Source organism: Camarhynchus parvulus, unplaced genomic scaffold (assembly GCF_901933205.1).
Source record: "Camarhynchus parvulus unplaced genomic scaffold, STF_HiC, whole genome shotgun sequence".
NCBI lineage: Eukaryota > Metazoa > Chordata > Aves > Passeriformes > Thraupidae > Camarhynchus > Camarhynchus parvulus.
In genome coordinates, this window is record NW_022148325.1 from 190,860 (window position 1) to 218,843 (window position 27,984).

The window sequence follows — 27,984 nt, forward strand, 5'->3', positions numbered from 1 at the left end:
GCAGGTCCTCGATCTGCATCTGGGGGGCAGCACCCCAAAATCGCATCCATGGGGGCAGCACCCCAAAATCACATCCATGGGGGCAGCACCCCAAAATCACATCCATGGGGGTCAGCACCCCAAAATCGCATCCATGGGGGCAGCACCCCAAAATCACATCCATGGCGGGTCAGCACCCCAAAATCACACAGGAGAACACCCCAAAAACAACCGGGGGGGGGGAGCACTCCAAAACCACACACAGGGGGGCAGCACCCCAAAATCACATCGGGGACAGCACCCCAAAAATCGCAACAACCGGGGGCAGCACCCCAAAATCACATCCATGGGGGCAGCACCCCAAAAACAACCGGGGGGGCAGCACCCCAAAATCGCATCCATGGGGGAGGTTAGCACCCCAAAATCGCACCTATGGAGGGGCAGCACCCCAAATTCCAAACAGGGGAGGGAGCACCCCAAAATTGCATCCATGGCGGGGGTAGCACCCCAAAATCCCATCCAGGAGGGGCTGAGGGGGTGGCAGCACCCCCAAAATCACATTCGGGGGGGGGGGCAGCACCCCAAAACCCACCCGGGGAATTTGGGGTGTCCTGGGGGATCTGGGGTGACCTGAGGGGTTTTGGGTGTCCTGAGTGGGATTTTGGGGTGTCCCGGGGGTTTTGGGGTGTCCCGGGGGGTTGGGGTTTTGGGGTGATTTGGGAGTTCCCAGGGTGTTTTGGGGATGTCCTGGGGGAAATCAGGGTGTCCCAGGGGAGTTTGGGGTTTTGGGGGTCCGGGGCTGTTTTAGGGGTTTCCCGGGGTGGTTTGGGGTTTTGGGGGGCTCCCGGGCTGTTTTAGGGGTGTCCTGGGGTGGTTTTGGGGTGTCCCGGGGATTTTAGGGGTGTCCCAGGGGGGGTTTTGGGGGGTTGTTGGGGTTGGGTTTTTGGGGTTCCCGGGGTGTTTTTGGGGTTCCCGTGGCGTTTTTGGGGTTCCCGGGGTGTTTTAGGGGTGTCCCGGGGGAATTCTGGGGTGTTCCAGGGGAGGTTTTTGGGGTGTTCTTGGGGTATCCAAAGGATGTGTTTTGGGAGTGTCTTGGGTGTTTTTGGGGTGCCCCGGGTGTTTTTGGGGTCTCACCTTGCAGCTGTAGAACACCCCCCCCGGAAGGCCCTGGGGGTGTTTTGGGGTATTTTGGGGTGTTTTTGGGGTATTTTGGGGTGTTTTTGGGATATTTTGGGGTCTCACCTTGCAGCTGTAGAACAGCCCCGGAAGCCCTGTTTTGGGAATTTGGGTTCACCTGCATTGTAGAACAGCCCCGGAGGGCGCGGTGTTTTTGGGGTATTTTGGGGGTGGTTTTGGGGTGTTTTTGGGGTATTTTGGGGTCTCACCTTGCAGCTGTAGAACAGCCCCCCCCTGGGAAGGCCCTGGGGGGTGTTTTGGGGGGTTTTTGGGGTGTTTTGGGGTATTTTGGGGTCTCACCTTGCAGTTGTAGAACAGCCCCCTCGGAAGGCCCTGGGGGTGTTTTTGGGGTATTTTTGGGGTGTTTTGGGGGTATTTTGGGGTCTCACCTTGCAGTTGTAGAACAGCCCCCCCCGGAAGGCCCTGGGGGTGGTTTTGGGGTATTTTTGGGGTGTTTTTGGGGTATTTTGGGGTATCCTTTTGGGGTGTTTTTGGGGTATTTTGGGGTCTCACCTTGCAGTTGTAGAACAGCCCCAGGGGGAGGGCCCTGGTGTTTGGGGGTGGGGTGAATTTGGGGTTTGGGGTATTTTGGGGTCCACGCAGCGAACACCCCCGCAGGTCCCGCCGCAGCCAGTGGGGGGCGCCCCGGGGCTGCTTCGCGCTCCTGGGGGGGCACGGGGGGCGTTGGGGGATGGGGGGGGGGATGGGGGGGGCTGGGACCCCCCTGGAGTGATGGGGACCCCCAAACTCAGCACCCCCACAGCCATGGAGCCCCCCAAAAGGGGCACAGACCCCGCATGGGACCCCCAAAGGGTCAGACCCCCTCCCCAAAAGGGGCACAGACCCCCCCCATGGGTCAGACCCCCCCAACCCCCTCCCCAGAGCCCCCCAGAGGGCACAGACCCCCCACCATGGGACCCCCCAAAACCCCAGCACCCCTCCCCCCAAAATGCTGGGGGGGCTCAGGGACCCCCCCCCCAGTTCAGCAGGGGGGGGTCACACCCCCCAAAAGGGCTCCCTCCCATCAAGGGTTAAAGAGTGCCCAAAATGAGCCCCCCCAAATGAACCCCCCCAAAATGAGAGCCCCCCCAAAATGAACCCCCCCAAAATGAGAGCCCCCCCAAAATGAACCCCCAAATGAGCCCCCCAAAATGGAACCCCCAAAAGAGAGCCTCCCGCAAAATGAGAGCCCCCCCACAAATGAGCCCCCCCAAGCCCCAAAATCAGAACTGCCCCCAGAGCCCCCCCAGTATGCGAGCCCCCCCTCAATGAAGCCCCCAGACCCCCCCAAAAATGAGAAAACCCCCAGAATTAATCCCCCAGAGCCCCCAAACCGCCCCCCAAACCGCCCCCCCAAACCGCCCCCTCAAACGCCCCCAAACCGCCCCTAACCGCCCCCCCAAACTGCCCCCAACCCCCCCCACACCCCCCCCAAACCGGCCCCCCAAACCGGCCCCCCAAACCGCCCCCCCAAACCGCCCCCCCAAACCGGCCCCCCCCAAACCGGCCCCCCCAAACCGCCCCCCAAACCGCCCCCCAAACCGCCCCCCAACCCGCCCCCAAACCGCCCCCCCCGACCCCCCCACCTGTCACTCTCGGGGGCTCTTCCTCTTTCCCCGCGGGGGTCCCTGTCCCCCCTCCTCCTGCCGGGGGGGGCGGCCCGAGGCACCTGCGGGGAACTGGGAGTGACTGGGGGGGACTGGGGGGGACTGGGGGGGACTGGGAATGGGACTGGGAATGGGACTGGGGAATGGGGACTGGGTCTGGGAATGGGAATGGGACTGGGGGGGACTGGGAATGGACTGGGAGTGACGGGGGACTGGGAATGGGACTGGGAATGGGACTGGGAGCGACTGGGAGGGACTGGGACTGGGACTGGGACTGGGAATGGGACTGGGAATGGGACTGGGAATGGAACTGGGAGCGACTGGGAGGGACTGGGACTGGGACTGGGACTGGGACTGGGACTGGGAATGGGACTGGGAATGGGACTGGGAATGGGACTGGGACTGGGACTGGGACTGGGAATGGGAGTGACTGGGAGTGACTGGGAGTGACTGGGAGGGAACTGGAGTATTCCGAGGTGTTACTGGGAGGCACTGGGAGAGGGTTCTGGGGGAAACTGGGAGGCACTGGGAGCACTGGGAGCTACTGGGATGCCCCGGAAGGTTACTGGGAGCACTGGGAGCACTGGGGGGTTACTGGGATCTCACTGGGATGTTACTGGGACACCCCGGAAGGTGACTGGGAGACACTGGGGGTTACTGGTCCATACTGGTCACTCACCAGTGCTCACTGGGCACAGCCCGTGCTGGCTCACAGGGGTCACAGGGGGGTCACAGGGGTCACAGGGGGGGTCATAGGGGTTACTGGGGATTACTGGGGGGTTACTGGTCCATACTGGTCACTCACCAGCGCTCACTGGGCACAGCCCGTGCTGGCTCACAGGGGTCACAGGGGGGTCACAGTGGGGGTCACAGGGGTCACAGTGGGGGTCACAGGGGTCACAGGGGGGGTCACAGGGGTGTCACAGGGGTCACAGGGGTCACAGGGGGGTCACAGGGGTCACAGGGGTCACAGGGGGGGTCACAGGGGTCACAGTGGGGGTCACAGGGGTTACTGGGGGGGTTACTGGGGGTCATAGGAGTTACTGGGGATTACTGGGGGGTTACTGGTCCATACTGGTCACTCACCAGCGCTCACTGGGCACAGCCCGTGCTGGCTCACAGGGGTCACGGGGGGGGTCACAGGGGTCACAGTGGGGGTCACAGTGGGGGTCACAGTGGGGGTCACAGTGGGGGTCACAGGGGCCACAGTGGGGGTCACAGGGGGGTCACAGGGGTTACTGGGGGTTACTGGTCCATACTGGTCACTCACCGGTCCCCGCCGGCCCCAGCCCGTGCTGGCTCACTGCCACCACCTGCCCCCCCAGCTGCAGCCGCACCAGCGCCCGCCCGGTCTCGGGATCCAGCGCCTCCACCTGCCGCGGGGACAGCGGGACAGCGGGACAGCGGACAGCGGGACAGCGGGACAGCGGGACAGCGGGGACAGCGGTTAGGGACACCGGGGACAGCGGTTAGGGACACCGGGGACAGCGGGGACAGCGGGACAGCGGGGACAGCGGGACAGCGGGACAGCGGGGACAGCGGTTAGGGACGCCAGTCACACCAGTCTGGGACCAGTTAGGAACCAGTCACACCAGTCAGGGACACCAGGGACACCGGTTAGGGACCAGTCTGGGACCAGTTACACCAGTCTGGTACCAGTCACACCAGTCTGGGACACCGGTTACACCAGTCACACCAGTCTGGGACCAGTCACACCAGTCTGGGACCAGTCTGGGACCAGTCACACCAGTTAGGGACCAGTTAGGAACCAGTCACACCAGTCTGGGACCAGTTAGGGACCAGTCACACCAGTCACACCAGTTACACCAGTTAGGGACCAGTTACACCAGTCTGGGACCAGTCACACCAGTTAAGGACCAGTTAGGAACCAGTTAGGGACCAGTCACACCAGTTACACCAGTTAGGGACCAGTCACACCCGTTACACCAGTTAGGAACCAGTTACACCAGTGACGGACCAGTCTGTACTGGTGTGTACTGGTTTATACTGGTCTATACTGGTCTGTAATGGTCCAGACTGGTCTGTACTGGTTTATACAGGCCTGTACTGCTCTATACTGGTCCATACTGGTTTCTGCTGTTCTATACTGGTCCATACTGGTTTCTGCTGTTCTATACTGGTCCATACTGATCTACACTGGTCCGTACTGGTCTGTATGGGTTTGTACCAGACTGTGCTGGTGTATACTGGTCCATACTGGTCTGTACTGGTCTATACCAGTCCATACCTACCCACACTGGTTTATACCAGTCCATACTGGGCCATACTGGCCTGCACTGGTCCGTACCAGTCCGTACGAGTCTGTACTGGTCTGCACTGCTCTATACTGGGCTATACCGGCCCACACTGGTTTGTACTGCTCTGTACTGGTCTCTACTGGTCTACACTGGCCCGTACTGGTTTATACCAGTCCATACTGGTTTATACTGGTCCATACTGGTCCCTGCAGCTGTCACCTTGCCGTGCAGGCCGCGTTAGGGCCCCGCCTTGATGCCCACCCAGTACTGGTCTGTACTGGCCCCCACTGGTCTGTACTGCTCTATACTGGTCTGTACCGGTCTGTATTGGTCCATACTGGCCCATACTGGTTTATACTGGCCCATACTGGTTTATACTGGTCCATACTGGTCTATACTGGTCCATACTGGTCTATAGCAGCCCACACTGGTCCATACCGGCCCACACTGGTCCCCGATGCGCTCACCTTGCCGCGCAGGCCGCGGTGGGGCCCCGCCTCAATGCCCACCCAGTACTGCTCTATATGTTGGTCTATACTGGTCCATACTGGTCTGTACTGGTTTACACTGGTCCATACTGGTCTGTACTGGTTTATACTGGTCCACACTGGTCTATACTGGTTTACACTGGTCCATACTGGTCTGTACTGGTTTATACTGGTCCATACTGGTCTGTACTGGTTTACACTGGTCCATACTGGTCTGTACTGGTCCATACTGGCCCACACTGGTTCCCCGATGCGCTCACCTTGCCGCGCAGGCCGCGGTGGGGCCCCGCCTCGATGGCCACGCTGTCTCCCACGGCCGGGCCCTGGGGGGGCTCCCCGGCTTTGGGGGTCCCGGGGGGGGCGGCCTCGGCCCCCAGCCCCAACCCCCGCGGGCGGGGCCGCTGCTCCAGGGGGGGCACAACCCTGGGGGGAACGGGGGGTGAGGGGACCCCAAATACACCGGGGGGACCCCAAATACACCGGGGGGTGAGGGGACCCCAAATACACCGGGGGGACCCCAAATACACCGGGGGGAGCCCAAAATACACCGGGGGGTGAGGGGACCCCAAATACACCGGGGGGACCCCAAATACACCGGGGGGACCCCAAATACACCAAGGGGACCCCGAAATGGGGAAAACAGAGTTAGGGACCCCGAAATACACCGGGGTACGAGGGGACCCCAAAATACAGCAAGGGGTGAGGGGACCCCGAAATACACCGGGGGGAACCCGAAATGGGGAAAACGGGGTCAGAGACCCTGAAATACACCAAGGGGACCCCAAAATACACCGGGGGGACCCCAAAATCCATCCTGGGAAGGGGGGAAACACAGGGTGAGGGGACCCCAAAATACACCTGGGGATGACGGGAACGCAAAATGGGGAAACAGAGTCAGGGACCCCAAAATACACCCTGGGGGTGGGGGACATGGGGTGAGGGGACCCCAAAATGCACTGGGGGGGTGGGGTCCCCAAACTCCAGCCAGGTCAGGGGTCCCCCCACCAGTCCCTCCCAGCTCTGGGGATTCAGGGGTGTCCCCCCGGTTTTGGGGTGCCCCAGTGACTCCCCTGGGGGTTCAGGGGTGCCCTGCTGGGGGCTCAGGGGCGCCCCCCAGTTTAGGGTTCCCGGTCACTCTCCTGGGGGGCTCAGGGGTGCTCTGGGGAGTTTAGGGGTGCCCCCCGGTTTGGGGTGCCCTGGTGACTCCTGGGGGGGTTTGGGGTCCAGCCCAGTTTTGGGGTGCCCCGGTGACTCCCCTGGGGTTTAGGGGTGCCCTGCTGGGGGCTCAGGGGTGCCCCCCAGTTTTGGGGTGCTCCGGTGAGTCCCCTGGGGGTTCGGGATGACCCCCAGTTTTGGGGTGCCCCAGTGATCCCCCGGGGTTTCGGGGGTCCCCCTCAGTTTCAGGGTGCCCCGGTGAGTCCCCGGGGTTTGGGGGTGCCCTGCTGGGGGTTCAGGGCTCCCTCCCAGTTTCGAGGTGCCCTGCTGGGGTTTCGGGGGTGCCCCCCAGTTTCGGGGTGCCCCAGTGACTCCCCTGGGGTTTCGGGGTGCCCCGGTGATCCCCGGGGTTCGGGGTGCCCCGCTCACCTGGGGAAGGTGCGGCCGATGCCCTGGCCCTGTGTCCAGCCCATGCCCCGCAGCATGGCCAGCCCGAACTGCCCCACGGGCACGGCCTCGTAGTCCTGGGGGGTCTGAGACACGGGGGGGTACAGAGGGGCCGGGGGGCTCCAAAGGGGGGACTGGGGGGCCCCGGGGCCGATTTGGGGTCTGGGAGAGCTCCCAGTGAGGAGGGCCCTATGGGGGTGCTGGGGTTTCAGGAAAGGGTCACTCTGGGGGTCCCGGGGGGTGCTTGGGGGTCTCAGGGCTCCAGGGGCACTTTGAGGGTCCCAGGGGGTGTTCGGGGGTCCCAGGGGATGTTTGGGTGTCCCGGGGATTGCTGGAGGATCCCGGGGGATGTTTGGGTGTCCTGAGGGGTGTTCGGGGGTCCCAGGGGTTGTTTGGGGGTCCCGGGGCTGTGGGGGTCCCAGGGGGTGTTTGAGGGTCATGGGGGATGTTCAGGGGTCCCTCGGGGGTCCCAGAGCTGTGGGGGTCCCAGGGGATGTTTGGGGGTCCCGGGGCATGTTTGGGGGTCCCGGGGGATGTCTGGGGGTCCCAGGGGATGTTCAGGAGTCCCAGGGGATGTTTGGGGGTCCTGTGGGTGTTCCTCGGGGGTCCCGGGGGATGTTGGGGGTCCCAGGGGTTGTTTGGGGGTCCCAGGGGATGTCTGGGGGTCCCAGGGGATGTTCAGGAGTCCCAGGGGATGTTTGGGGGTCCTGTGGGTGTTCCTCGGGGGTCCCGGGGGGTGTTGGGGGTCCCAGGGGTTGTTTGGGGATCCCGGGGATTGTTTGGGGGTCCCGGGGGGTGTTTGGGGGTCCCGGGGGTGTCTCACCGGCTGTGCCCCGGTGCCGACCGTGTCCCTGTCCCTGTCCCTGTCCCTGTCCCGGTCCCGGTCCCGGTCCCGCTCCGGGGGCTGCAGGGGGATGGCCATGGGGGGTCCGGGGTCTCCATTGGGCCGCTCCTGGCTCTGCCGGGCCTCTGCGGGCCGGGGGGGGGTCAGGGGGGCTCAGCCGGGCCCCCCCCAGCCCCCCTGGGACCCCCGACTCACCCTGGAGCAGCTCCTGCACCGCCTGAGCCTCCACCGAGGGGATGGCCGCGCTGGGGGCGGGGCCTGTGCTGGGGGCGGGGTCTGTTTGGGGGGCGGGGTCCGCGCTGGAGGCGGGGTCTGTGCTGGGGGCGGGGCCTGTGCCGGGGGCGGGGCCTGTGCCGGCACGGGGGGGCTCCGGGTTCCTCCAGCGGTGGGACGGGATCAGGGGGATCACCAGCTCCTTCTTGGGGGGCGGGGCCGGCCGCGTGCTGGGGGCGGGATCAGAGGGTTAGCCACGCCCACAAACACCGCGCCGCCTTTAAACAAAGGGGTGTTCCCGACCGCAAACCGCGCCCCCCACAAGCCACGCCCCCGCAGCAGCTGCACGCACTGACCGCGCCCAGACCACGCCCTCTTGACCATATTAGGAACACACCCTCAAGCCCCGCCCCCAGCACCTCCAACGTCGCACCTGCCCCAAGCCCCGCCCACTGGAGCCCTCAAGCACAAACCCGCAGCGGAGCCCCGCCCCAGCATCAAGCCCCGCCCCAAACGAGCCTCGTGGGCGTGGCCCGTCTCTAAGCCCCGCCCCTCGGCGCCCACCTGAGCAGCTCCCGGTCCTCCACGGCCGTCAGGAAGTCGGTGTCGCTCTCGGCGTCACCGCCGGCGCCGGGCTCCGCGCACGGTCCCGCGGGCAGGGGCCGCCGCCGCTCGGCCCTGCGGCTGAAGGCGAAGGACACCGGCCCCGGCCCCGGGCCCGGCCCCGGCCCCGCGGCGCCCTCGGCCGCGCCATCGCCCGCCGCCATCTTCAGCCGCGGGGCCCTGTGGGAGAGAGAGCGGCCCTTGAGCCGGACTACAACTCCCAGCAGCCTTTGCGGCGCGCCACCGCCCCGCGCGTTTTGCGGCCGCTGATTGGTGGAATCTCCACCTATCGGTGCTGCCGCTGCAACATGTCCCGCCCCCTCCCCGCGCGCTGCGGCCGCTGATTGGCCGAGCCGCCCGTCGCTCAGCCCGTCCCGCCGCCGCTCGCTCCCGCCGGCCTCGCGCGCGTTGCCGTGGCGACCCCGCGGCGGTACCGGGTGGAGGGGCGGGGGGCACAGCGGGAAACTGGGAGGGACTGGGGGGAACTGGGAGCACTGGGGGGAACTGGGAGCACTGGGGGGTTACTGGGAGCACTGGGGGTTACTGGGAGGGCACCGGAGGGTTACTGGGATCGCTGGGGGATTACTGGGAGGTCACTGGGGGGTCACTGGGAGCACTGGGGGGGCATTGGGATGGCACTGGGAGGTCACTGGGAGCACTGGGGGGGCACTGGGATGTTACTGGGAGCACTGGGATGTTACTGGGAGATCACTGGGATGTTACTGGGAGCACTGGGGGGGCACTGGGGGGTTACTGGGGGCACTGGGAGGTAACTGGGAGCACTGAGGGGTTACTGGGATGTTACTGGGATGTTACTGGGAGCACTGGTCGGTCACTGGTCCATTCCTGGTCCCCCCGGTGCCCGCAGGCGCTGCCCCCCCCCAGCCCGGGGGGGCCCCTCCCCCGATGCCGCCCCCGGAGGCGCCGCCCGGGCCCAGCGGTGAGGGGGGAGGGGCGGGGCCGTGACGGGGGCACCCCCAACCCCCCCCCGGGGTGTCCCCAACCCCCCCCGGGGTGTCCCCAACCCCCCCCCGGGGTGTCCCCAACCCCCCCCCCGGGGTGTCCCCAACGCCCCCGGGGCCATCTCGGGGGATCCCATCCCTGGGGGGGAGGGGTCCCATCTTTTTTGGGGGGGTCTCCATGTCTCAAGGGGGGCTTCTCATCTTTGGGGGGGTCCCATCTCGCCAGGGCGTTCCCCCATGCCCGGGGGTCCCTGACCGATGTCCCCCCCCCATGTGCAGTCAGTGTGCTGGGTGGGGGTCTCTGTGTGGGTGGGGGCCCCTGACTGGGTCCCTGACTATCCCCCATTCACAGTCAGCGTTGTGGTGGTGGTGGGGGTCTCTCTGTGGGTGGGGGTCTCTCAGGGTCCCTAACCACTGTCCCCCCCATTCACAGTCAGCGTTGTGGTGGTGGTGGTGGGCTCTCTGTGGTGGGGGTCTCACCCCTGTCCCCCCCTCCCCCAGTGAGCGTTGTGGTGGTGGTGGGGGTCTCTGGGTGGGCGGGGGTCTCACCGCAATCCCCCATTCACAGTCAGCGTTGTGGTGGTGGTGGGCGGCTCCTGCGTGCTCCGCTACAGCCGCCCCCCCCCGCCGCCCCCCGCCCGCAGCCCCCCCCCGGCCTGGGGAGACCCCCGGGGGCAGCGCCGGGAGCGGCGAGAGAGCGGAGAGCTGCTGGTGCTGCTGCGGAGACTGGGTGCGAACTGGTTATACTGGTTATACTGGTTATACTGGGTATACTGGGGGAGAGCTGCTGGTGCTGCTGCGGAGACTGGGTGCGAACTGGTTATACTGGTTATACTGGGTATACTGGTTATACTGGGTATACTGGGGGAGAGCTGCTGGTGCTGCTGCGGAGACTGGGTGCGAACTGGTTATACTGGTTATACTGGGTATACTGGTTATACTGGTTATACTGGGGGAGAGCTGCTGTAACTGGATACTGGTTACTATACTGGAGACTGGGTGCGAACTGGTTATACTGGTTATACTGGTTATACTGGTTATACGTATACTGGTTATACTGGGAGAGCTGCTGGTGGAGACTGCAAACTGGTATACGGATACTGGGTATACTGGAACTGGTTATAACTGGTTATACTGGGTATACTGGATACTGGTTATACTGGAGAGCTGCTGGTGTTAACTGCTATACTTTACGATCTGGGGAGAGAGGAGACTGGGTGCAACTGGTTATACTGGTTATACTGGTTATACTGGTATACTGGTTATACTGGGGAGAGGTGGTGCTGCTCGGAGACTGGCAATACGATATGTTATATGGGGGAGCTGCTGGTGTCGGGGCCTGGGTGCAACTGGTTATACTGGGTATACTGGTTATACTGGTTATACTGGGGAGAGGGGTGCGAACTGGTTATACTGGTTATACTGGTTATACTGGTTATACTGGTTATACTGGGGGAGAGCTGCTGGTGCTGCTGCGGAGACTGGGTGCAAACTGGTTATACTGGTTATACTGGGTATACTGGGGGAGAGCTGCTGGTGCTGCTTCGGGGCCTGGCCAGCACTGGTTATACTGGGTATACTGGTTATACTGGTTATACTGGGGGAGAGCTGCTGGTGCTGCTGCGGGGCCTGGGTGCGAACTGCTCATACTGGTTATACTGGTTATACTGGGGGAGAGCTGCTGGTGCTGCTGCGGAGACTGGGTGCGAACTGGTTATACTGGTTATACTGGTTATACTGGGTATACTGGTTATACTGGGGGAGAGCTGCTGGTGCTGGTGCTGCGGAGACTGGGTGCGAACTGGTTATACTGGTTATACTGGTTATACTGGGGGAGAGCTGCTGGTGCTGCTTCGGGGCCTGGGTGCGAACTGGTTATACTGGGTATACTGGTTATACTGGTTATACTGGGGGAGAGCTGCTGGTGCTGCTTCGGGGCCTGGGTGCGAACTGGTTATACTGGGTATACTGGTTATACTGGTTATACTGGGGGAGAGCTGCTGGTGCTGCTTCGGAGACTGGGTGCGAACTGGTTATACTGGTTATACTGGGAGCACTGGTTATACTGGTTATACTGGTTATACTGGGGGAGAGCTGCTGGTGCTGCTGCGGGGCCTGGGTGCGAACTGCTCATACTGGGAGCACTGGGAGCACTTGAAGCACTGGTTATACTGGGAGCACTGGGCGCGAACTACTTATACTGGGAGCACTGGGTACAAACTGGTTATACTGGCAGCACTGGTTATACTGGGAACACTGGGAGGGCACTTGGGGGCACTGGGAGGGCACTGGGGGCACTGGGAGGGCACTGGTGGCACCGGTGGCACTGGGAGGGCACAGGTGGCACACTGGTGGCACACTGGTGGCACACTGGTGGCACTGGTGGCACTGGGGGCACTGGGAGGGCACTGGTGGCACACTGGTGGCACTGGTGGCACAGGTGGCACACTGGTGGCACCGGTGGCACACTGGTGGCACTGGGAGGGCACTGGTGGCACACTGGTGGCACTGGGAGGGCACTGGTGGCACACTGGTGGCACTGGTGGCACAGGTGGCACACTGGTGGCACCGGTGGCACACTGGTGGCACTGGGAGGGCACTGGTGGCACACTGGTGGCACTGGGAGGGCACTGGTGGCACACTGGTGGCACTGGTGGCACAGGTGGCACACAGGTGGCACCGGTGGCACACTGGTGGCACTGGGAGGGCACTGGTGGCACTGGGAGGGCACTGGTGGCACTGGGAGGGCACTGGTGGCACACCGGTGGCACTGGTGGCACAGGTGGCACACTGGTGGCACTGGTGGCACACTGGTGGCACTGGGGGCACACCGGTGGCACTGGTGGCACTGGTGCAGTGTGTGTCCCCCCCGCAGGCCCTGGGGCCCCCCCTGAGCCCGTGGCCGCCACCAGCTTCGTGGGGCCTGAGCCCCGGGACCTGCTGCCCGCCGGTACTGGGAGCACTGGGAGCACTGGGAGGGACTGGGGGGCACTGGGAGGGACTGGGGGGGACTGGGGGGGACTGGGAGGGACTGGGGGGGACTGGGATGGACTGGGAGGGACTGGGGGGGACTGGGGGGGACTGGGGGGACTGGGATGGACTGGGAGGGACTGGGAGGGACTGGGAGGGACTGGGGGGGACTGGGATGGACTGGGAGGGACTGGGGGGGACTGGGGGGGACTGGGGGGGACTGGGAGGGACTGGGGGGACTGGGAGGGACTGGGAGGGACTGGGAGGGACTAGGGGGGACTGGGATGGACTGGGAGGGACTGGGATGGACTGGGAGGCACTGGGAGGGACTGGGAGGCACTGGGGGCACTGGGAGGGACTGGGGAGGCACTGGATGGGCAGTGGGATGGGGGCTGATGGCACTGGGAGCATTGGGTGGCTATACTGGTTATACTGGGAGCACTGGGTGGTTATACTGGTCATACTGGTCCACACTGGTCCATACTGGTCCGTACTGGTCCATACTGGCCACACTGGCCCACATTGGCCCATACTGGTCCACACTGGCCCATACTGGTCCATACTGGCCATACTGGTCCATACTGGTCCATACTGGTCCATACTGGTCCATACTGGCCCACACTGGTCCATACTGGCCATAATGGTCCATACTGGTCCATACTGGTCCATACTGGCCCACACTGGTCCATACTGGTCCATACTGGTCCATACTGGCCATACTGGTCCATACTGGTCCATACTGGTCCATACTGGCCCACACTGGCCCATACTGGTCCATACTGGCCACACTGGCCCATACTGGTCCATACTGGCCCTCACTGGTCCATACTGGCCCACACTGGTCCATACTGGTCCATACTGGTCCATACTGGCCATACTGGTCCATACTGGTCCATACTGGCCCACACTGGTCCATACTGGCCATACTGGTCCATACTGGCCATACTGGTCCATACTGGTCCATACTGCCCATACTGGCCCACACTGGTCCATACTGGCCATAATGGTCCATACTGGTCCATACTGGTCCATACTGGCCCACACTGGTCCATACTGGTCCATACTGGTCCATACTGGCCATACTGGTCCATACTGGTCCATACTGGTCCATACTGGCCCACACTGGCCCATACTGGTCCATACTGGCCACACTGGCCCATACTGGTCCATACTGGCCCTCACTGGTCCATACTGGCCCACACTGGTCCATACTGGTCCATACTGGTCCATACTGGCCATACTGGTCCATACTGGTCCATACTGGCCCACACTGGTCCATACTGGCCATACTGGTCCATACTGGCCATACTGGTCCATACTGGTCCATACTGCCCATACTGGTCCATACTGGTCCATACTGGTCCATACTGGCCATACTGGTCCATACTGGCCATACTGGTCCATACTGGTCCATACTGGCCATACTGGTCTATACTGGTCCATACTGGTCCATACTGGTCCATACTGCCCATAGTGGTCCATACTGGTCCATACTGGCCATACTGGTCCATACTGGTCCATACTGGTCCATACTGGTCCATACTGCCCATACTGGTCCATACTGGTCCATACTGGTCCATACTGGTCCATACTGGTCCATACTGGTCCATACTGGCCATACTGGTCCATACTGGTCCATACTGCCCATACTGGTCCATACTGGTCCATACTGGTCCATACTGGTCCATACTGCCCATACTGGTCCATACTGGTCCATACTAGTCCATACTGGTCCATACTGGTCCATACTGGTCCATACTGGTCCATACTGGTCCATACTGGTCCCTCTCTCTCCCCAGCTCCAGACCTGCTCAGCCCCGGCAGCGCCGGGGGGCGGCCGGGCCATGGACGGGGCTGGGCACAGGTACGGACTGGGGGGAACTGGGGGGAACTGGGAGGGACTGGGGGGAACTGGGAGCACTGGGAGGGAACTGGGAGGGACTGGGAGCACTGGGAGAGGATGGGGAGGGCTGGGATGCAGCTGCCTCGTGGCCCTGGGGATTTATTGGTGTGTAACTGGTGTGTAACTGGTGTGTACTGGTGTGTACTGGTGTGTACTGGTGTGTAACTGATGTATACTGGTGTGTACTGGTGTGTAACTGGTGTGTACTGGTGTGTACTGGTGTGTACTGGTGTATACTGGTGTATACTGGTGTGTAACCGGTGTGTACTGGTGTGTAACCGGTGTGTACTGGTGTGTAACTGGTGTATACTGGTGTATACTGGTGTATACTGGTGTGTAACCGGTGTGTACTGGTGTGTAACTGATGTGTACTGGTGAGTACTGGTGTGTAATTGGTGTGTGACTGGTGTATACTGGTGTGTACTGGTGTGTACTGGTGTGTAACTGGTGTGTAATTGGTGTGTGACTGGTGTATACTGGTGTGTACTGGTGTGTAACTGGTGTATACTGGTGTATACTGGTGTGTAATTGGTGTGTAACTGATGTGTACTGGTGTGTACTGGTGTGTAACTGGTGTGTAACTGGTGTGTAACTGGTATAACTGGGGTATTACTGGCAGAACTGGTGTGTAACTGGTTTATACTGGTTTATACTGGTGTAACTGGTGTCTCCAGGCCTCGGCGCTGTTCTCGGTGGAGCTGCCGCGGGGCCCGGGTGGGTTCGGGTTCATACTGGTGTATACTGGTTCATACTGGTGTGTAACTGGTTTATAGCGGTGTATAGTGGTTCGTACTGGTTCGTACTGGTTCGTACTGGTTGGCACTGGTGTGCAATCCCCAGGCCTCGGCGCCGTTCTCGGTGGAGCTGCCGCGGGGCCCGGGCGGGTTCGGGTTCAGCCTGCGGGGCGGCCCCGCCGGGGTTTTCGTGCGGGGGCTGCGCGAGGGGGGCCCGGCCCACGCTGCGGCTGCATCCAGGTACGGGGCTGGGGGGGCACGGGGGCTAGGGGGCTCTGTGGGGTGGGGGTCTATGGGGCAGGGGGCCTCTATGGGGTTGGGGGGCTCTATGGGGCTGGGAGGCTCTATGGGGTTGGGGGGCTCTATGGGGCTGGGAGGCTCTATGGGGGCTCTATGGGGGGCTCTATGGGGCTGGGGGGCTCCATGGGGCTGGGAGGGCTCTATGGGGCTGGGAGGCTCTATGGGGCGGGGGCTCCTATGGGGTTGGGGGGCCCTATGGGGCAGGGGGCTCTATGGGGTTGGGGGGCTCTATGGGGTGGGGGGGCTCTATGGGGCAGGGGCTCCTATGGGGTGGGGGGCTCTATGGGGCTGGGGGGCCCTATGGGGCTGGGGGGCTCTGGGGGGCTGGGGGGCCCCTATGGGGTTGGGGGGCTCTATGGGGTTGGGGGGCTCTATGGGGCTGGGAGGGCTCCCTATGGGGCTGGGGGGCTCTGTGGGGCTGGGGGGGCTCTATGGGGTGGGGGGGCCCTATGGGCTGGGGGGCTCTATGGGGTTGGGGGCTCTATGGGGTTGGGGGCTCTATGGGGCTGGGAGGGCTCTATGGGGCTGGGGGCTCTGTGGGGCTGGGGGGGCTCTATGGGGTGGGGGGCTCTATGGGGTGGGGGGCTCGGGAGCAGCTGGGGGTCTGGGGGGTTTGGGAGGGTCTGGGGGCCAAACGAGCTGGGGGCTCTGGGGAGAGGGGAGCAACATGGGCTGGGGGCCCCATGGGGCTGGGGGGATCTATGGGGTTGGGAGGGCCCCTGTAGGGTGGGGGGGCTCTATGGGGCTGGGGGGGCTCTATGGGGATGCCGGCTCTATGGGGCTGGGGGCTCTATGGGGTTGGGGGCTCTGTGGGGTTGGGGGCTCTGTGGGGCTGGGGGTCTCTATGGGGTGGGGGGCTCTGTGGGTCTGGGGGGCTCTATGGGGCTGGGGGCTCTATGGGGCTGGGGTGCTCCATGGGGTTAGGGGGATCTATGGGGCTGGGGGGCTCTATGGGTGGGGGGACTCTATGGGGGCAGTGGGCTCTATGGGGCTGGGGGGGCCCTATGGATCTCTATGGGGCTGGGGGTCTCTATGGGGTGGGGGGGCTCTATAGGGCTGAGGGATCTATGGGCTGGGGGGGCTCTGTGGGGCTGGGGGAGGGTTTTTGGGGCTGGGGGGGGACAATGAGGTCTCGGGGTGATTCTGTCAGGAGCTGGGGGAGGCCTGAGGGACCTGGGGGGGATTTGGGGGTCTGAGGGGGTCCGGGGGTTTCTGGGCTCCTGGGGTGAGCCAGGGGGGTCTCTGGGGGGGTCTGTGACGTTTGGGGGTCCCGGGGGGGGGCAGGTCAGTGACGAGCTCCTGGCCATCAACGGGGCCCCCACGGCCGGCATGAGCCACGCGCAGGCGCTGGCCCGGATCCGGGGGCAGCCGCCTGCGCCTGCTGCTGCGCCGCCCCCACGGTGAGACCCCACCCCCGGAACCCCGAAAATCCCCGCGGGACCCCCCGTTCGGTGGGGACAGGGTGGGACCCCCAGAGTCACCGGGACAGGGTGGGAATGGAAATTAGGGACAGCCCAGAGACCCCCCACGAGGCACTGGGACATCCAGGGACCCCCCCAAAACAGCTGGACAGATCATCCCCCTGCCAGCGCAGTGGTACAGCCCACAGCCCCCCCAAAACACAGCTGGACAGATCATCCCCCTGCCAGTGCAGTGGTACAGCCCACAGCCCCCCCAAAACACAGTGGTGTATCCCAGTCCCCCTAGTCAGATGGTACAGCCCACAGCACCCCAAAACACAGCTGGACAAATCACCCCCCCCGCTAGCGCAGTGGTATAGCCCAAGGCCCCCCCACCAACACAGCTGGAAAATCATCCCCCTGCCAGTGCAGTGGTACAGCCCATGGCCCCCCAAACTCAGTAACACACCCCATTGCCCCCCTCTCCATCAGGTGGTACAGCCCAGAGCCCCCCACACTCAGTAACACACCCCATTGCCCCCCCACCGGCAGAGTGGTACAGCCCAGAACCCCCAAAATTCTGTCAGACACACCAGTGCCCCCCCAATCAGTTGGTACAGCCCATTGTCCCCCCAAACTCAGTAACACACCCCATTGACCCCCCCACCACCAGCAGAGTAGTTCAGCCCAGAACCCGAACTCTGTGAGACACCCCAGTGCCCACCTCTCCATCAGGTGGTACAGCCCACTACCCCCCCAAATTCAGTAAGAGAACCCAGTGCTCCCCCACCGGCAGAGTGGTACAGCCCAGAGCCCCCATACTCAGTAACACATCCCAGTGCCCCTCCCCCACAACCGGCAGAGTGGTACAGCCCAGAGCCCCCCCAAACTCTGTAAGACACCCCATTCTCCCCCCCACCAGAACAGTGGTACAGCCCCGAGCCCCCCAGCCCCCGCCAGGCTCTGGGGTGGGGATGGGTGGGGGGGTGTCCCTGCCCCGCCCCCTCAGCAGTGACGCCCCATGTCTGTCTGTCTGTCTGTCTGTGCCGCCAGGGTCGCCCCCAGCCCCGCCGGCGCGGGGGGTGCTGCGGCTGTGCGTGGGCAGCTCCCCGCGGGGGGAGCCCTGCTTCTGCCTCGTGGGGGGGCTGCACCCCTGAGCCCCCCGGGCCCGGACCCCGCACACGGAAGGTGACGGCGCAGCGAGGTTTGCCCCCCGCACCCCATTTTCTGGTGCTTTGGGGTCATTCTGGTGCCCCTCGTTTTGGCGGGGGCGCCATTCGAGCTATGCAATGCCCCCCGCGATCCGGGGGTCGCACGGAGGTGTTGTCCCCCCTCCCCATTTCGGGGGTGCTCAATAAAGGTGGGACCCCCCCGGAGGCTCCCATTTCCCACAAGGACCCCCCGTTCCTTCCCTTCCCGCATCCGGCGGGCGGGGCGCTGCCCACATCCGCTGAGTCACCCCAAAACCGAGAGCGGCCCCGGGAAACGGCCCTGGGACCCCCAAACCGCGCTGGGGACCCCCGGAGGCGCACAGGCCGCCCCACGCCCCGCGGGATCCCCCCAGACCCTCCCCAGGAACCCCCAGAGGCTCTCCCAGGGCTCCCCAAACCCCCCAGAGACCCCCAACGCCCCCCAAATGCCAGGACCCCCGCCCTGCCCCCTCCAAGCCCCGCCCCTCGGGGTCTCCTTCCCGCCACCACCGCCCCAAGCCCCGCCCACCGCCACGCGCAGGGGGTTCCCTGCTCTAAGCCCCGCCCCCCAGCCCCTTCCCCCAGGACCCCCGACCCAATCATCGTAGGCGATTCCGTGTTCCAGACCCCGCCCACCGGGACCCCTGACCCAATCATCGCGGGGGTTCCGCGCTCCAGGCCCCGCCCACCAGGACCCCTGACCTAATAATCGCAGGGGGTTCTGTGCTCCAGGCCCCGCCCACCGGGACCCCCGACCCAATCATCGCCGGGGATTCCACGCTCCAGGCCCCGCCCACCGGGACCCCCAGCCGGGGGTTCCCCCCCCTCCCCGCCCGATCACGTGACGGCGCGCGCAGCCCCGAGGCCCCGCCCCCGGGGCTCCCTCCACGTTTATCCCTAATAGGGGTTTCCCCCGCCGCCAGGGCCCGCCCGCCCGCGCCCCGCCGGCCAATGGCGTGCCGGCGCGCGCCGCCAGGGCCCGCCCCCACGCCAGCTCCCTGGGGCCCCCCCCGCCCCCTTGCCAACGCCCGCTCGGTGCCGCCCGGTGCCGCCATGGAGTCCAGCGGGGCCCAGAGCTGCCGCGCCAGCTGCCTCGCCTTCAGCCGCACCCGCAAGGGGCTGGTGCTCATCGGCGAGATCGTGAGACACGGGGGGCACCGGGGCCGGGGGCACCGGGGTGGGGCACCGGGGGTGGGGGACCCAGCGGAGCGGGCACCGGGGAGGTGGGGGGGACACACCGGGACACATCTGGGTCCTGTTGGGGGCGGGGGTGGACCGGGATGCCCCGGTCCCTGTTCGGAGGGGCACGGTGACTCTTTGGGGAGGGGGAGACACGCCTGGGCGCTCATTAGGGGGGCAGGGGCATCCGTTAGTCCCGGTTTGGGGCGGAGCAGGATGTCTGCGATCACCGTTTTTGCGGGGCGGGGGCAGCAGGACACCTGGATCCCCGTTTTGGGGAGCCCGGGGACACCCCGACACGTGGGTCCCCGTTTGTGTGGAGGGGCGGAGGAGCGGGATGGCGGTTTTGCCCGGGTCCCGTCTTTGGAAGGGATCGGGGGCACCGCGACACCTGGGTCCCCATTCGGGACACAGCGGGACCGCGGGTGCCCTCGGGGGATGCCCGGCTCCCGGAGCGCTCCCGGAGTGCCGGGGCCGACACGTGCAGTGCGGGAGCCGCGTGTCCGGGGGTGACACCCCGCAGTGTCCCTGTGCCGTGGGACACCGCAGGCACCGCTCCCCCCGCCGTTTCGGGCGCGTGGAGGGGCACCGCCCTTGGGAAACGGGGGTGGGGCGGGGCAAGTGAAAAGGGCGGGGCCGGGGGCCCTGGCTGGGAAGGCGGGAGGGAGCCCGGATGTCTGGGCCGTGCCCGGGGACAAGCGGGGTGCGGGCGGTGCCCGGCCCGCCGTGCCAGCCGTTATTGCGCCAGCCCGGGCGGCGCTCGCCGCGTCACGGCGGGAGCGGCCCCTTTAAGGCAACCCGACCTGCGCCCCTTTAAGAGCCCCCGGCCCGGCGGGCCCCACCCACGCCATCGCCCCTTGAAGGGCGGGCTGGGGGGCGTTGTTGTGCCGTTGCCATGGTGACCGTTGCCTGGAGACGGCCCCGCCCCGGCGCTCCCACAGCGGCGCCCTTGTTCCACCGCCCACGCGGGGACGGGGCCGGGGACCCACGGGGGAAACGGGGAGGGCCCACAGGGGGCGCTATGGGGGCGGGGTGTCTATAGGGGATCCCACAGTGGCCTATTGGGGCGCTATGGGGGCGGGGTGTCTATAGGGGATCCCACAGTGGCCTATTGGGGGCGCTATTGGGGGGGTGTCTATAGGGGATCCCATAGCGGCCTGTTGGGGGCGCTATTGGGGGGGGAGGTCTATAGAGGATCCCATAGCGGCCTGTTGGGGATGCTATGGGGGGGGTGTCTATAGGGGATCCCATAGCGACCTATTGGGGGCGCTATTGGGGGGGGTGTCTATAGGGGATCCCATAGCGACCTATTGGGGGCGCTATTGGGGGGGTGTCTATAGGGGATCCCATAGCGACCTATTGGGGGCGCTATTGGGGGGGTGTCTATAGGGGATCCCACAGTGGCCTATTACGGGTGCTATGGGAGGCGTCTATAGGTGACCCCACAGCAGCCTACTGGGAGCGCTATGGGGGGGGTGTCTATAAGTGACCCCACAATGGCCTGTGGGGGGCGCTATTGGGGGGGGGTCTATAAGTGACCCCACAGGGCCCTACTGGGGGCACTACAGGACAGCTATAAGTGACCCCACAGCGGTGTAAAAGAGCTGCTCTAAGTGACAGCCCAGAACCTGTAGGGCCCTACAGGATAATGTTCAGGACCTCTATAGGGGCCGCTATAGGCATTCCCCTGGCAGTCATCCATGGGGTCTGTTAGCAGCGCTATCGGGGTCTCTGAGTGCACCAGAGGGTCCCTGCTGACCCTTTAGGGAGCCTCGGTGGAGCTCACACACACCCCATAAGGGCTGTGGTTGTACAATGGGGTCGGGGCATGGGGGGGCTCAGAGGGAGCCTGGGTGGAGCTCACACAGGCCTATAGGGCACACAGCACACATCCCATAGGGGCTGTGCCTGTACAATGGGGTCAGGGCACAGGGGGTCTCTGTGGGGTCTATAGGGGGTTCAGAGGGATCCCAGGGAGCCTGGGTAGAGCACACATCCCATAGGTGCTGTGGCTGTGCAATGGGGTACAGGTCTCTGTGGGGGATCCCCTATGGATGCCACACATCCCCGTGCCCAGGTGCTGTGCCTGTGCAATGGGGCACAGGTCTCTGTGGGCTTGGGGCCCCTATATGCCATACATCCTGTGCCCAGGTGCTGTGCCTGTGCAATGGGGCACACTCTGTGGGGATCCCCTATGGATGCCATACATCCCGTGCCCAGGTGCTGTGCCTGTGCAATGGGGCAGCCCTGTGGGTCTGTGGGGGATCCCCTATGGATCCATACATCTGCCCAGGCGGTGCCTGTGCAATGGGGCACACACTCTGTGGGGACCCCTATGGATGCCATACATCCCCATGTTTTGTCTCTGGCCGGGGCGGTGCAATGGGGCACAGGTCTCTGTGGGTCTGTGGGGGGATCCCCTATGGATCCCATACATCCCTCTGCCCAGGTGCTGTGCCTGTGCAATGGGGCACACATCTCTGTGGGGGATCCCCTATGGATGCCATACATCCCCGTGCCCAGGTGCTGTGCCTGTGCAATGGGGCACAGGTCTCTGTGGGTCTGTGGGGGGATCCCCTATGGATCCCATACATCCCTCTGCCCAGGTGCTGTGCCTGTGCAATGGGGCACAATTGTGGGGGTGGGGGGGGCCCCGGATCCACCCCCCGTGCCCGGTGCGGCCGGCGTGGGCCAACACTCTGGGGGGGATCCCCTATGGATGCCATACGTCCCCGTGGCCAGGTGCTGTGCCTTCTGACCCTGGTGTGTTTCGCGGCGTCCCACACCGGCTATCTGGGGTTAGCAGTGGTGGAGCTGGTGGTCGCTATACTGGTGCTGCTGGCCTGGAGCTACCACCTGCCGCAGCGCATGCAGATGCTGCACTGGGCCTGGAGCGTGAGTGCCGGGGAATGGGGGGGTTTTTTGGGGGGCTGGGGGAGGGGTTTGGGGCGACTACAGGAGGTTTGGGGAGCACTGGGGGCTGGGATGGGGTTTGGGGGGATTACAGGGGGTTTGGGGGGCACTGGGGGGCTGGGGAAGGGTTTGGGGGATTACAGGGCCCGTTGAGCATTGGGGGGGCTGGGGAAGGGCTTTGGGTTGTTTGTGAGCATTGGGGGCTGGGGAAGGGTTTGGGGGATTACAGGGGTTTGGGGGGCCCGGGGGGGGGAAGGGTTTGGGGGATTACAGGGGTTTGGGGGGGCACTGGGGGGCTGGGGAAGGGTTTGGGGGGATTACAGGGGGTTTGGGGGGCATTGGGGGGCTGGGGAAGGGTTTGGGGGGATTACAGGGGGTTTGGGGGGCACTGGGGGGCTGGGGAAGGGTTTGGGGGGATTACAGGGGTTTGGTGAGCATTGGGGGGCTGGGGAAGGGTTTGGGGGATTACAGGGGGTTTTGGGGGCAGGGGTTTGGGGGGGCACGGGGGGGCTGGGGAAGGGTTTTGGGGGATTACAGGGGTTTGTTGAGCATTGGGGGGCTGGGGAAGGGTTTGGGGGGATTACAGGGGTTTGGTGAGCATTGGGGGGCTGGGGAAGGGTTTGGGGGGATTACAGGGGGTTTGGGGGGCACTGGGGGGGCTGGGGAAGGGTTTGGGGGATTACAGGGGTTTGGGGGGCACTGGGGGCTGGGGAAGGGTTTGGGGGATTACAGGGGTTTGTTGAGCATTGGGGGAGCGTTTGGGGGATACGTTGGGGAGCATTGGGGGGCTGGGGAAGGGTTTGGGGGATTACAGGGGGTTTGGTGGGCATTGGGGGCTGGGGAAGGGTTTGCGGGGATTACAGGGGTTTGGGGGGCATTGGGGGCTGGGGAAGGGTTTGGGGGGATTACAGGGGGTTTGGGGGGCACTGGGGGGCTGGGGAAGGGTTTGGGGGGATTACAGGGGGTTTGGTGAGCATTGGGGGGCTGGGGAAGGGTTTGGGGGGATTACAGGGGGTTTGGTGAGCATTGGGGGGCTGGGGAAGGGTTTGGGGGGATTACAGGGGGTTTGGTGAGCATTGGGGGGCTGGGGAGGGGTTTGGGGGGCTGGGGTGAGGGTTGGGAGGTCCTGCAATGGCTGAGCAGGGCAGTGTCCCTGGGGATTGGAGGTTCCCAGAGTCTGGGGGTTTCTGGAGGGAACCCCTGGAGGTGGGGGGGTCCCCAGAAGGTTTGGGGGTCTCTGAGGGGTCCCATGTGTGCCCCGCAGGACTTCACACGCTGCGTCATCGGGGCTGTGCTCTTCCTCATCTTCTCCCTCATCGTCATCATCAGCCACTACGACGGCGCCGGCATCGTGGGAGGGGTGAGGGGGGAATTTGGGGGGCTGGGTTGGGGGGCTCTGAACCCCCCCCTCGGGTGTTGGGGCCCCTGACCGGGGGGTTTGGGGGTACAGGGGGAGTTTGGGGGTCTCTGACCTCCCCAGTCTTGAGGGGTGAGGGCGTTTGGGGGTACAGGGGGAGTTTGAGGGTCTCTGATCCCCCTGCCCCCCCAGTCTTGGGTTCTAGGCCAGGGTGAGTGGGCTTTGGGGGTACAGGGGGAGTTTGGGGGTCTCTGACCCCCCCAGTCTTGGGGCTCCTGGCCAGGGGAGGGGGTTGGTCGGGGGGTGCAGGGGGGTTTGGGGGGATACAGGGAGAGTTTGGGGGTCTCTGACCCCCCGTACCCCCAGGTGTTTGGGCTCCTGGCCGGGATCCTGATGGGATATGACGCCTACATCACCTTCCCCCTATGGCAGGGCCACACCGCCGCCCCCACTGGTGCGTACTGGGAGCGCTGGGAAGGGGGGGCTGTCCTGTGGGGGGGTACTGGGAGCACTGGGGAGGGGGGGCTGCCCCGTGGGGGGGTACTGGGAGCACTGGGGAGGGGCTGCTGCCCCGTGGGGGGGTACTGGGAGCACTGGGAAGGGGCTGCTGTCCTGTGGGGGGGTACTGGGAGCACTGGGGAGGGGGGGCTGCCCCGTGGGGGGGTACTGGGAGCACTGGGACGGGGGGCTTCCCCGTGGGGGTACTGGGAGCACTGGGAAGGGGCTGCTGTCCTGTGGGGGGGTACTGGGAGCACTGGGAACAGGGGGCTGCCCCGTGGGGGGGTACTGGGAGCACTGGGAACAGGGGGCTGCCCCGTGGGGGGGTACTGGGAGCACTGGGGAGGGGGGGCTGCCCCGTGGGGGGTACTGGGAGCACTGGGGAGGGGGGGCTGCCCCGTGGGGGGGTACTGGGAGCACTGGGAAGGGGGCTGCTGCCTGTGGGGGGGTACTGGGAGCACTGGGAGGGGGGCCTCCCCGTGGGGGGTACTGGGAGCACTGGGACGGGGGCTGCCCTGTGGGGGGGTACTGGGAGCACTGGGAAGGGGCTGCTGCCCGTGGGGGGGTACTGGGAGCACTGGGAAGGGGGCTGCCCCGTGGGGGTACTGGGAGCACTGGGAACGGGGCGCTGCCCTGTGGGGGTACTGGGAGCACTGGGGGGGGGGGCTGCCCCGGGTGGGGGGTACTGGGAGCACTGGGAAGGGGCTGCTGTCCTGTGGGGGGGTACTGGGAGCACTGGGGAGGGGGGGCTGCCCCTTGGGGGTACTGGGAGCACTGGGAAGGGGCGGCTGTCCTGTGGGGGGTACTGGGAGCACTGGGGAGGGGGGGCTTCCCCGTGGGGGGGTACTGGGAGCGCTGGGAACAGGGGGCTGCCCTGTGGGGGGGTACTGGGAGCACTGGGAAGGGGCTGCTGTCCTGTGGGGGGGTACTGGGAGCACTGGGAAGGGGGGGCTGCCCCGTGGGGGGGTACTGGGAGCACTGGGAAGGGGGGGCTTCCCCGTGGGGGTACTGGGAGCACTGGGAACAGGGGGCTGCCCTGTGGGGGTACTGGGAGCGCTGGGAAGGGGGGGCTTCCCCGTGGGGGGGTACTGGGAGCACTGGGACGGGGGGCTGCCCCGTGGGGGGGTACTGGGAGCGCTGGGAAGGGGCTGCTGCCCCGTGGAGGGTCCTGGGGGGAGACCCGGGGGTGGGGATCCCCAGAGGGTTTGGGGGTCCCTGGGGGTGTAACTAATCCCCCACTCTGTCCCCTCTCCAGAGTCCCCTGGAGGTGCCTGAACAAGCCAAGAACCCCAACGGAGCCCTCCCCAAAGCTCCCCCCACACAGGGGGACCCCCAGCCTTAAATTATTGAGGGGTCCCGACGCCTGGGTCCCCCCGGGGGGGGCAGGGGTAGATCTGGGGGTCCCTCAGTGTCACAGACATTTCTTTTATGAAAAATCCTCTCTTAGGATTTTCCTGCTGAAGCTGAGAAGTTCAGCAACCAGACATAAACAATAGGTTATCTGCTTCTGTGGAATGCAACAAGTCAGTTCTGGATTGGCCCAGATTGAGTGTTTGGAGATAATAGCCAATCCAGAACTGAGCTCTCTGGGACACAGTCCGAGAGAGCAAGGTTTGTTATTCATTTCTTTACTTTCTATTCTTAGGTAGCTAGCAGCTTCGGGAACTCTCCCTTTCTTTTTCTTTTTAATATAGTTTAAATAGATGTTTATATCATAACTTAGTAAATCAAGCCTTCTGATCATGGAGCCCATCTCGTCTCTTCCTTCACCCCGAAAACCTTGTGGCCAACCGGCGACACCTCAGGGGTTGCCCCTCCCTCAAACGCCTTCGCAAGTGCCTTGAACTGCCCGTGCCTCAGTTTCCTCCTGGGGAGACCCCCTCAGGTTTAAAGGTGCCCTTGTCCCTCACGGGTTTTGGGGTGCCCACCTCAGTTTCTGGGGTGCCTCCGTTAGTTTTTGGGGTATTCCCCCCGCTTCCTTCCCCCCCCACTCCCCCAGCCTGCAGGAGGCTTTTGGGAGCAATATATTGGCAAATAAAGGGTTTTTATTACTGCATTACCAGTTCCGGTGTGTCTGTCATGGTAACATGGGGGGCTCGTCCCATAATGGACCCCAAACCTCACAGACCACAGCTCACCCCAAACCCTCCCATGACGGTTCCACCTGGTGAGGAAATCCTCTCCCCTCATGGAAAAAGGGCGGGAGACCCCCCTTGGCCCGGGGAAAAGGTAAGGAAAACATATCCCCCCTCTCCTCACGGAAAAAGGGAGGAAACTTTCCATCCCCTCACGGAAAAGGGGAGAAAATCTCTCCAGCCCTCACGAGAAAAGGGCGGGAAACTCCCCCTTCCCTCACGGAGAGGGGGAGAAAACCCCTCTGTCCCTCACGGAAAAAGGGCGGGAAACTCCCCACCCCTAATAATGGAGAAAGGGAGAAACCCTTCCAACTCTCACGGAGAAGAAAGTCCTCCATCCCTCACGGAAAAAAGGGAGAAAACCCCTCCACCCCTCATGGAAATGGTGGGAAACTCCCCCTCCCCTCACGGAGAGAGGGAGAAAACCCCTCGGTCCCTCACGGAAAAAGGGCGGGAAACTCCCCCTCCCCTCACAGATAAAGGGAGGAAATCCACTCCTAATGAAAAAAGGGAGGAAACCCCTCCACCCCTCATGGAAAAGGGCAGGAAACTCCTCCTCCCCTCACAGAAAAAGGGAGGAAACCCTTCCACCCCTCATGGAAAGAGGGAAGAACCCCCTCCACCCCTCATGGGAAGAGGAACGGGAAATCCACCCCTAATGAAAGAAGGGAGAAAACCCTTCCAGCTCTCACGGAAAAACGGAGGAAACTCCTCCATTCCTGACAGAAAAAGGGAGGAAACTCCTCCATCCCTCACGGAAAAAGGGAGGAAACCCTTCCACCCCTCACGGAAAAGGGCGGGAAAATCCCCCTCCTCTCACGGTAAAACGGAGGAACCCCCCCCCCCATCTCTCACAGAAAAAGGGAGGAAACTCTTCCACCCCTCACGGAAAATAGGGAGGAAACCTTTCCACCCCTCACAGAAAAAGGGGAGAAAACCCCTCCACCCCTCATGGAAAAGGGCGGGAAACTCCCCCTCCCCTCACGGAAAGAGGGAGGAAATCTACCCCTAAAGGAAAAAGGGAGGAAACCCTTCCAGCTCTCACGGAAAAAAGGGAAGAAACTCTTCCACCCCTCACGGAAAAAAGGCGGGAAATTCCCTTTCCCTCCCCTCACGGTAAAACGGAGGAACCCGCTCCACCCCTCACAGAAAAAGGGAGGAAACTCTTCCACCCCTCAGGGTAAAACGGAGGATCCCTCTCCAGCCCTCACGAAAAGAGGGAAGAACCCTCCCCAAGCCTCACGGCTCCTGCAAAGCTTAAGAGGGGCAGAAAAGTCTCCGCTCCCTTCACAGAAAAAGGGAGAAACCCCCTCCACCCCTCACGGCTCCCACACAGCTTAAGAGGGGCACGAAAGTCCCCACTCCCCTCACAGAAAAAGGCGGGAAAGCCCCATACAAGTCGCGCCCGCCCCGCGCATGCGCAGTGCCAAAAGGAGCTCCCCCCCCATCCCCCGCGCGCCCTCCCCTCACGCTTCCCGCCGCGCGCACGCGCCCAACGCCCGCTGCCCGCCTCAGCCGCCGCCGCCGCTCCGCCCTCACCGTTGCCGCCGCGTCCGTTCCTCTTTCCTCCCGCGGCTGCTCCCCGCTCCTTCCCCGGCGCGTTCCGGTACGGCGGCGGGCGGGAGGGGCCGGGCGGGGCGGCGGGGGGGAGGTTGTGAGGGGGAGGGGGAGCG

At 64.2% G+C, this 27,984-nt stretch overlaps 2 protein-coding genes across 2 annotated transcripts; one reads left to right on the forward strand and one right to left on the reverse strand.

The window, feature by feature from the left end:
* Positions 1 to 2,744: 2,744 nt before the first annotated feature.
* GPKOW (G-patch domain and KOW motifs) lies at positions 2,745 to 27,939 on the reverse strand. Its single transcript, XM_030970267.1, has 8 exons — positions 27,851 to 27,939; positions 8,732 to 8,950; positions 8,150 to 8,397; positions 7,934 to 8,079; positions 7,093 to 7,196; positions 5,769 to 5,931; positions 4,033 to 4,135; positions 2,745 to 2,824 (listed from the first exon to the last, which is right to left on the reverse strand). Exons 2-8 carry the CDS (start codon positions 8,932 to 8,934, stop codon positions 2,745 to 2,747), a joined length of 1,047 nt encoding a protein of 348 aa, XP_030826127.1. The 5' UTR covers positions 8,935 to 8,950; positions 27,851 to 27,939.
* PLP2 (proteolipid protein 2) lies at positions 19,242 to 25,698 on the forward strand. Its single transcript, XM_030970276.1, has 5 exons — positions 19,242 to 19,369; positions 22,151 to 22,303; positions 23,586 to 23,681; positions 24,045 to 24,132; positions 25,432 to 25,698. The coding sequence occupies exons 1-5, from the start codon at positions 19,283 to 19,285 to the stop codon at positions 25,449 to 25,451; spliced, it is 444 nt and encodes a 147-aa protein (XP_030826136.1). The 5' UTR covers positions 19,242 to 19,282; the 3' UTR covers positions 25,452 to 25,698.
* Positions 27,940 to 27,984: the final 45 nt, after the last annotated feature.

Excerpts from the sequence above, each read along its gene's own strand:
- GPKOW (XM_030970267.1), bottom strand. The coding sequence starts at position 8,934 with ATGGCGGCGGGCGATGGCGCGGCCGAGGGCGCCGCGGGGCCGGGGCCG. Across the intron at positions 5,932-7,092 it reads ATCGGCCGCACCTTCCCCAG|GGTTGTGCCCCCCCTGGAGC; the intron begins GTGAGCGGGGCA and ends CGTTCCCCCCAG. Across the intron at positions 4,136-5,768 it reads ACCGCGGCCTGCGCGGCAAG|GTGGAGGCGCTGGATCCCGA; the intron begins GTGAGCGCATCG and ends TCCCCGCGGCAG.
- PLP2 (XM_030970276.1), top strand. The coding sequence starts at position 19,283 with ATGGAGTCCAGCGGGGCCCAGAGCTGCCGCGCCAGCTGCCTCGCCTTC. Across the intron at positions 22,304-23,585 it reads TGCTGCACTGGGCCTGGAGC|GACTTCACACGCTGCGTCAT; the intron begins GTGAGTGCCGGG and ends TGTGCCCCGCAG. Across the intron at positions 23,682-24,044 it reads GCGCCGGCATCGTGGGAGGG|GTGTTTGGGCTCCTGGCCGG; the intron begins GTGAGGGGGGAA and ends CCGTACCCCCAG.